Raw genomic sequence first — 9,818 nt, 5'->3', positions numbered from 1 at the left:
TTTGCACCTCACTGTTACTGGAACCCCATGATAATAAAGTCTCATTAAACGAGAGATCCCCCAACTGCCTGCCGGCTGGTCTGGATGTGTTCAACGCACGCTTTCAACACAAATAGTTCATGACAGTGACCCGATGCGTGAATAATATGCTGCTGTGTCTCATGGAACTTTTGATTCGCCATGCTTTTTCTTTTGGATGCTTTGTTTTTATGCGTCTGTTGACTGAGGCCTTCATGTGGCTGAAGGGATCTGGATGTCCCCCAGACTTCGAGCGTTTGAGGACAGCTGCGTCCTCACACCCATGACTTCAAAAGGTTATTTGTGATGCCTCGGTCTGTCAATTTGTATTTGTTTAAAAAAATGTTGTGACACGTTAGTATCACTAACTTAATAGGGTTTGAAGCGTATATGAGTCATCTTTTAAAGAGCAATGATATTACATGATGTCTGGCTTCAGATTATCAGTCCATGTTCATCATAATTATGCTCTTATGATGAGAGCTGTTGAAAAAGGGATGTTATGAAGAGAGTTGTTGAAAAAGTCACCATCTTGCTTTTCAGTGATGGCAATCAGTCTCTTTTTGGACTTCGATGTGCACTAGGACCCAGAGAAGACCGGGCTGTAGAGGGAGACAGTGGAGTGTGTGTCTCTTTGAGAGAAAAAAAAAAAAAAAAAATACACAATGTGTGACAGTCACTGCCATACACAGGCCAGAGATGGAGGGAGAGGAGGAGGAGGGATAGAGAGAGAGAGAGAGAGAGAGCATCCTCAGATCTAGGGTAGACTTCCTGTGTGATGTGCACTGTGATCAGCAGGTCTGAAGGAGACAGGTGCAGCAGCTCTGACGCCTGGGTTCCCTGTGTGACCAGTGGAGCCTGGTTGAAACTGGAGCCTTGGAGGTTCCCTGCGTAGCAGAGCAGAGCCAGCTGGTCAGTGCAGACCCCACTCACCCCCCCCCCACCCCACCCTCCGTCTCTTTAAACTCACCTGTACTGGACCTCAACAGAATGCTTAGCACTAGAATTTACCTCAAGAACATCTGAGCCGTCACCCTGGAACATCTGACAGCCTGTGTAGACCCATCAGCATCAGCAGGATTCTGGGAGCTGGACTGGACCGAGGCACCCCGGGGATGATGGGTAAATACTTGGACTGTGTGTGTATTTGGTGCTTTATTGTATTTGTTGGCTATGAGAAGCGTATACTGTAGTAATGTGTATTAGTTGAGTGTTCAACGGTGCAGTGAGTACAGTGAGTTCAGGTGAGGGGGGTCAACATGGTCACACCTGCTGAGTATTTGTTCCATCAGCAAGGTTTTCTGTGTCTTCAGGCTTACGATGTATTAATGGTCTAATTTAATACTAACAAAAGAAGCCAACGGGTCCATGTATTAGTATACATATTTATACAGACTATATGTATGTATGTTATATTTATGCATACTGTATGCTGTACATCTAACAATGAGAATAAGGTACAGTATGGTGCTCCTATTTTTACAAACAACAAAACAACAAAAACGCTATGCTAATATGAAAAGAATATGAATTTTAATATTTTCAAATTTCTAAAAATCTAATCTAATTTAAAAATTTTAGATAATTTAAATCTAGTTGATGGATGTGTTGATTGAGGTCCAGTAATGGAGGCGTGTCTTCAGCTCTACAGCTTTGGAGAGTAGAGATGAATGAGTACAGTGACAGGAGAGGAGGGAGGAGAGGACAGGACAGGAAGGAGAGAGAAGGAGAAGGAGAGAAAGGACAGGAAGGACAGGAAGGAGAGGAGAGGAGGGAGAGAGGAGAGGGGGGAGAGGAGAGGAAGGGGCGGAAGGAGAGGAGGGAGAGAACGAGAGAGGAGAGGAAGGAGAGAGGAGAGGAGGGAGAGGAAGGAGAGAGGAGAGGAAGGACAGGAAGAGGAGAGGAGGGAGAGAGGAGGAAGGTTAGGAAGGGGAGAGGAGGGACTAGTGTGACAGTGTGAGGGACGTTGCAGGGACAAGCTCGGATGACTAATGACATGTGGCTTGGTCAAAAAAAAAAAAGAAGCTCGCTGACCGTAAACACCATCGATCAGAAAACGTTCATCGACCTTTCAGAGCCAAAACATGTCAGTTGTAGAGGTAGTCTACACTCACTGACTGTCAGGTGTCTGAGGTAGTCTACACTCACTGACTGTTTCAGGTGTCTGAGGTAGTCTACACTCACTGATTGTCAGGTGTCTGGGGTAGTCTACATTCACTGACTGTTTCAGGTGTCTGAGGTAGTCTACACTCACTGACTGTCAGGTGTCTGGGGTACTGGGTAGAGGTAGTCTACACTCACTGACTGCCTACCACCTTATTACTAATGCTTCCCGCCATTCAGAGTAACATCCCAGCACCTGTTGAGGGTGGTGGAGAACATGTTGTATGTGAGAGTAGATATATATATATAGAGATAGATAGACAGACAGACAGACAGACAGACAGACAGACACATGCTGTATATGAGAAGTATAGAGCTGAGGGGAATTCATATTAGGAAATACTGAAGCACCTTACCGCTAGAATAAAACAAAATAAAACATCTGCTTGTACAGTAGTTGGGAAAAGACAGACAAAAACATGTGCCATATGTTTGATTCTTGATTATTGTGCAGAATTTGTTTTAAAATAAACCTTACTAGTTTACCTTTAGTGAGTCAGCATACTGAGGTGGAGTTTGCTTGATTGTGTGGTCAGTGTGTGGTCAGTCGTGGCTCAGTGCTGTAGTGTGTGGTCTGGTCAGTCGTGGCTCAGTGCTCAGGCCAGAAATGAGGGCAGACTTACATAACGCTGTTTACTGGTTTACAATCCTGACAATCTTCTCCCTGGCTCCCTGTCTGGAACACTATCTGATCTAATGTGGTCATCGACTGTCTACTCATCACGGTTATTATTCTATACCGTAGCTGCTTCTCATCCAGACAATGCATGCGGTCATGTAGGTAGGCTACCCCAAACAAAAGAAGGTTTTACCGTCAAATATACGTCAATTTGTTTACTGGTGGATTAGTGTAGTCCATGGGTTCCCAAACTTCATCAATGTGGGCCTCCCTTCTGAAAACAGTGACACACCCGCGCCCCCCCAAATTTGTCCATTTTGCAAGGCAGCGTTAGCTAGCCCGTAACGTTACACAGCTAAGTTAGCTCGGTGGCACATGTTACTAGTTAATGTTATGACGTTTTCGCACAATACATTCATGCCTGCGGGGGGAGGCTCTCTCTATCCACAAATTTATTATACATCTCTCTCATTATTTATTTCGATCTTCTGACCTTTAAAATCACATTTCATTCATAAAAACCATAGACAATAAATGTCTATGGTTTTTATGAATGAAATGTGATTTGAAATTTTTTTTAATTTAAAAAAAATAAAAAACATGTTTTTCCTTTTTTTCCCCTAACCATCCCTCCGCGCCTCCCCTGCATTTCTTTGGGGCCCCCCAGGGGAGGCCCGCCTCACAGTTTGGGAACCCATGGTGTAGTCAAATGGGTGAGATTCATTGGCTCATTGGAACTGGAATCCTAAAGGGCCTGTTTCTAGTCTGTCAATAGAGGTCCTCCATCAAAAATGACTCTTAGGTCTAGAAGCTTAAACACTGACTGAGAAATCGGCCCATACTGGGGTGTCATATTCATACTTGAATTGTTTATTGTTTTGTAATATTGTATTGAATTGTAGGCCTGTTATTCAACTGGCTATTGCACAATGGCACTTTGAATTTTTTATATGATTATTGTTGTTAAACTGTCAAGTATTGTATTTTTTGTAATGTACTAAAATTATCAATAAAGCTCTTAAAAACGTCATATTCATACTGTACATTCTTATACTTGCACTGTAGGCATTCCTGTCAACAAACTATCCAATCAGCATGTTTGTTGGTTTGGTCAGTCACTGTGAATGAAATAAATATTGGAATCCCCCTAGAAACACTTGGTAGGTGAATGCAGTCATTTGACAGAAGACCAATAGCAGACAGATTGATTGGACGCCATTGGGAGCAGAATGGAAGTGTTAGGGTAGGGTGGGGGTTTGGTTTAGGAAAGCCCTGACAGAGATTATGCCACAGAGCCCCGAGGCCGGCCATCACTCTCTCTGTTGTCCCTCTCTTATCTTCACAACACACAAACAGCCGAGGACCAACAGGAATGGCTGTTTGAATAGGAGATGGTGACCGCTAGATAACGCTGCTTGGACATAAACATCATGGCCTAAACACAGCTATTCACCCCCGCGTCTCAACCTACAGCTCCGCCTTGGCGAGGTAGATGTCGGCTAGCGAGCGTTGTGCGTTTGCACTCTGATGAGCCGCTGAGCTGCACAGTCTACTCTTCACTATGCACGCATCTCGGTGAATTGGATAGGTCACGCCGGGATAAGTGCTCCTTGAATAGACGGCCCTCCCCAGGTAATTTTCTGTCAAGAGGATGTTTCAGGCTTATTATGTCTCTATTATTCTGAAGGACGTTATTGGAGATATACTGAAAATGCTGTGATTTCATTTGAAATTAAATAGACTTGGGTTTTGGATGTGACCTTAGCTGACAGTATTCCGAGGTTACAAAACAAAAAAAGGAAAAAGAGATTTCCCTCTCATGCGTTTTTATTTTAATTTTAAAGCAATTAGCGTTTTCTTCGGTTTTCTCGGAACTGCGCCCCCACAGGCTGTGCGAGTAAGTGCACTGTCGTACTGTCGTAACGTTATCAGATTGTCTTTTTCTTTTTCTGGCTTCCTCCGTGATGTTTCGCTTCGGTTTTCTCACATCCGCCATGAATATCATTGAGCTAAAAAACGCATGAAATCCATAGATGCCGGAATAGTTAGCTACTACTGTGTTGTTTAAGCACAACGTTGCGCATGCGCACTTCGACTGAATGCTGAGTCCCCGGAGCGCGAGTTATTAAATGTCAATGTATAATCTTTCTGACCAGGGGTCTCAAACTCGCGGCCCGCCACACACACCACTTTATCCGGCCCGCGACATGGTCAGAAATATAATGTAATCCGGCCCACAAAATAATTTATTGTAAACGGCGCCGGCAGCCAGGCCTACAATGCGAAATTCAAGTCGCTCAAACGTGGGGCGAAATTCTGTTATTGTGCGCAGAGCGCGAGGTGAATGCTGCATACAGTCACAGGTCCAATCAATCCGCACGCGACTATGAACTATGAACTGAATGCAGCTAGACACTCATGGTTAACTAACGTTAGGAACACAGACGGTTTCAAGAAATATGGACATTGCAGTATGTGTTGTGGAGTTCAATGGAAATGCTACCTGCCTGATATGCAAGAAAGTCGCCGTTCTAAAGGAATATAATGTCAAGAGCTATTCATTAGCCTACTAAACATGGAGTGTCACAGGGAGACGAGAGGAAAAAACCAGCCACACAGCTAACGTCTCAGTCTTTCAAGATAAGTGTCTAGCAAGAAATAGAATAGTAGGCCTAGGCTAAATGTATTCAAGTGTCTGGTAAGAAATGGAAGCAAACTTGAACTTTAATACATGCAACAGGTCCAGGGCAGGCTTACAGTAGTGATGCATTTTGCAGCTAAAACTGAATAAAGTACAAATAGGCTATTCAAGATAAAATAAAAGTAAGGAAAACTGATTTGCAGCACTAACTGTTAAAATATATTAAAATGAATGGAAACTGGTTTCAAATTGTATTATGAAAATGTTATTTATGGAATAGTCAACATTTAGAGACTGAGTTGTGAGTCTAGTTATGGAAATGAAAAATGACATTTTCAGAAATATTGCACTTTCTTATAGTTAGTAGTAGAGAATGAGTTGACGATACCAGCAGTGGCCCCAAGCCAATTTGAGTTTGAGACCCCTGGAGTAGACTGTTTGGACGATTCAGCTTACTTTTAGTAAATCTAATTGGAGAATTAGCACCAGACATTTTTGTGAAGGTCTAAATATCGCGATGTATTGCTTTAACCAAAACAAGCAGTGTATCAAATCACGCACTAAAACCACCTGTTTCCTCTAGTCCACAACGATACGAATTTGAGAAAAATTAATAAATGGTAAATGGACTGCACTTATAGCGCTTTTCCACCTTAGCGGTAGCTGCCATGCAAGGTGCTAACCTGCTCATTGGACAGTCGGAGCTGGGATTTGAACCACCGACCCTTCGATCACTGAACGACCGCTTTACCAACTGAGCTACAGCCGCCCCAGCTGCCGTCTTCATACTGTAAAAAATATATTTCTGTTTCTTCCACAGAGATTTCCCAGAGTGACGACAGCCTTGCGAGCGCGACCAGCTGTGCGTGAGCTCGCCATGGAGGAGAAGCCAGACCAGATGCTGACCGCCGCCAACCGCTCCACCGGCCTGTGGGGGCCGCACCCCACCGCCCCCGCCGAGGTGGTCACCAGCTCCCAGTCCGAGATCAAGGACCTGGTCGGCCTGTTCTGCATGGTGACCCTCAACCTCATCGCCCTGCTGGCAAACGCCGGGGTCATGGCGGCCGTCGCCCGCGCGCCCCACCTGAAGCGTTTTGCCTTCGTGTGCCACCTGTGCGCCGTGGACCTGCTGTCCGCCGTCCTCCTCATGCCACTGGGCATCGTGTCCAGCTCGCCGTACTTCTCCACCGTAGCGTTCACCGTGCTGGAGTGCCGGGTCTACATCTTCCTCAACGTCTTCCTCATCTGTGCCTCCATCCTCACCGTCACAGCCATCAGTGTGGAGCGCTACTACTACATTGTCCACCCCATGCGCTACGAGGTGAAGATGAGCATCAACCTGGCGGTGGGGGTGATGGCGCTGATCTGGGTGAAGTCGGCGCTGCTCGCCATGGTCACACTGTTCGGCTGGCCCGCCTACGGCCCCCAGAGCTCCATCGCCGCCTCCCACTGCTCCCTCCACTGGAGCCACAGCCGGCTGCGCCGTGCCTTCGCCCTCCTCTACGGCGCCGTCTGCTTCCTGGCACCCGCCCTGGTCATCTTCGCCGTGTACTGCGGCGTGTACAAGGTGGCGCGATCCGCTGCCCTCCAGCAGGCGCCGGCGCCCGCCTGGGCCACCGCCTCCTCGTCCTCCTCGGGCGCCGCCCACGCCACCAAGCAGCGGCGCTCCGACTCCGTCAGCAGCCAGACCACCATCATCACCACGGGGCGGGGCCTGCCCCCTAGGCTGTCCCAGGAGCGCGCCTTCGGCGGGGGCAAGGCTGCCCTCACCCTGGTGGTCATCGTGGGTCAGTTCGTGCTCTGCTGGCTGCCCTACTTCTCCTTCCACCTGCACGTGTCGCTGGGCGCCCCCCCACTGCCGGGCGCCGGAGACCTGGAGGAGGCCGTCACCTGGCTGGCCTACTCCTCCTTCGCCGTCAACCCCTTCTTCTACGGGCTGCTGAACCGGCAGATCCGGGAGGAGCTGGTGAAGTTCCGCCGCTGCTGTGGCGGCGGCGGCGGCGGCAGCTCCTCCTCCTCACGGCGAGCCACGGAGCTGGGGGGCGGGGCGGGGGCGGAGTCCAGCCACCGGGGGTCGCTGCAGGAGAACTTCCTCCAGTTCCTGCAGAGGACCGGTAGCCCCAGGAACGCCGCCGACCACAGGGTCCGGATCCCGGGTCAGATACCGGAGGAGCACGGCTAGACGCAGACTGGAACCCGTACTGTAGCAGACCGGGGTCTGTCCAACGTGGCCGGACGCAGACTGGAACCCGTACTGTAGCAGACTGGGGTCTGTCCAAAGTGGCCGGACGCAGACTGGAACCCGTACTGTAGCAGACCAGGGTCTGTCCAACGTGGCCGGACGCAGACTACAGCCGTGACAATATGGCTGGACTACATGTATAGCGTCTATATCTAAGAAGCTGTTACTGAGTTGCAGGACAGACTGGTCGACTGTACCGTATATGGACTGGTCTACAGTATATGGACTGGTCTACAGTATATGGACTGGTCTACTACAGTATGTATGGACTGGTTGAATATATAGACTGGTCTACTGTATATAGACTGGTTTACAGTATATGGACCGGTCTACTGTATATGGACCAGTCTACTGTATATGGACCAGTCTACTGTATATGGACTGGACAGCCGACTGTCCTCTGTCCTCTTACGTAGAGGCACAGGAAGAGCTGCAGCAATGCCAGGGCTGCTTTTCTATTGGTTAGTGTAGGTTTTAACAGGCTCTACTAGTTTAGCTTTTAAGATGCTGTATTTGTTTGTCTACTGAGCTTGTTTGTTAGTAGGAAGTGTAAGTTCTGTATGGAAAGTGTGTAGGAAATTTGCTTCTATACTTTGGCCTTCATTGTTGCAACTCTTCCATAAGTGCATCTCTGCCTATAAGCTATTGTTCTGTTTCTCTAGTCCATGAGATGAGTAGTGCTCACTGGCCATGAGCATTTGATTCATTCAGGCAGTGGCGGGGATCTGTATCCAATTTTTTTTGGGGGGGGGGCATTTACATTGAAATTTTGCAAGAGAATTTTTATTTTCCTACGCGGCTGTATGGTCATTTGAATGCCACTACCCCAATCTAAATATTGGAGGGGACAATTTTAATGATCTCAAATATTGAGGGGGACATGTCCCCCCTGCCCTCTCCCCAGGATCCCCGCCCCTGCATTCAGGGAAGGTCTGACTTCAAGTTCAACGACCATGCTAAAATCGGTTTCATTGTAAGGTACGTTATTGAGACAGAATTGATGTTTTGCATTTTTCATGTCAGAGATAAAACAAAATAAGATGTATAATTATGTGTGGTTGTTTTTGTATGTTCTATAAATGTATGTTCGCCAAATAACCAGTACCTGTAAATGCTTCAGTTTCTGAACATGAGTAGACACGCTCTAATTATGGTTTTCAGGTCAGGTTCACACACAGGGAATCTTATTCTTCATTGTATTAATATAAATATCTGAATAAAGGGATGCAAGGTTAATTGCTTCATGTCTGAGTTGATCCAGTGTTGAGTCTGTTTCGTTGTAAGCGTTCAGGCCGGTCCCACAGCAGGTGAGGGTTCAGGCGCTGCCAATGTTGATCCTCAACCTTCTTTTGAAAGGGTAATGTGGGGGTCTGCCCGGAGAACATTCCAGAATCACCTGCTCTGACCTCAACGCGTAGCACGGAACGCCACGTTACAGAACAATAGTCACTGGGAAGTGTAACTCTAGAACGACAGTCACTGGGAAGTGTAACTCCAGTTCTAGGAGTGCTGACCCCTGACCTCTCACTGAAGATCATTTTCTGAATGAGACAATACGCATCCTTATATATAGGGGCACCTGTACTCAGGCGCATGCATCAAACCTCTCAGGCTATTGGCTGGCTAGTCAGCAGGGTAAACCCATGAGCTCTGATTGGCTCGTCAGCATGGTCAACCTCCTATAGGTCAACCTCCTTCACCCATAGAACTGAGAGTTAGAATCCCTAGAAACTAGGGTAACAAAAGTTTCAAGGTGTGAGGAGGAGAGGGAGGGGATGAGTTTCCACTCTCAAATTTGCGGCCCCCAGAACATGTGGACTAACCAAATGAACAAGTGAGTGGGAGAAAAAAAGGGAGGAGGAGAAGTTGAGAGAGAGAGAGGGGACGGGACGACAACGGTGAGTAAAAATTGAGTTGTTGGAGTTTAAAGCTGACGGCAGTTACATTTTAACCTTAACTTTAGGAACTACTGTATTCCCACTCGGACCGTGACCTTTGACCCTGACATGAGCCCTAACCAAGACCCATATTTCCCTGACTGATTGGGCCACAGGTGCGGGGTCACATTGCGACCCATTGATGATATCACCAGGCCTTTCTCCTCTGATGTCCAGCAGTGTGTGTGTGTGTGTGTG

At 47.4% G+C, this 9,818-nt stretch overlaps 1 protein-coding gene across 1 annotated transcript; it reads left to right on the top strand.

Moving 5' to 3' along the window:
- Positions 1 to 6,318: 6,318 nt before the first annotated feature.
- gpr61l (G protein-coupled receptor 61-like) lies at positions 6,319 to 7,623 on the top strand (the record flags this gene model as incomplete). The annotated part of the gene is made up of 1 exon (XM_084446071.1): positions 6,319 to 7,623. The coding sequence occupies one exon, from the start codon at positions 6,319 to 6,321 to the stop codon at positions 7,621 to 7,623; it is 1,305 nt and encodes a 434-aa protein (XP_084302197.1).
- Between the last annotated feature and the right edge of the window lie 2,195 nt (positions 7,624 to 9,818).

The sequence above is a fragment of the Borostomias antarcticus genome, assembly GCF_949987555.1.
Source record: "Borostomias antarcticus genome assembly, chromosome: 11".
Classification (NCBI taxonomy): Eukaryota; Metazoa; Chordata; class Actinopteri; order Stomiiformes; family Stomiidae; genus Borostomias; species Borostomias antarcticus.
This window is presented reverse-complemented; position numbering and strand designations above follow the sequence as displayed.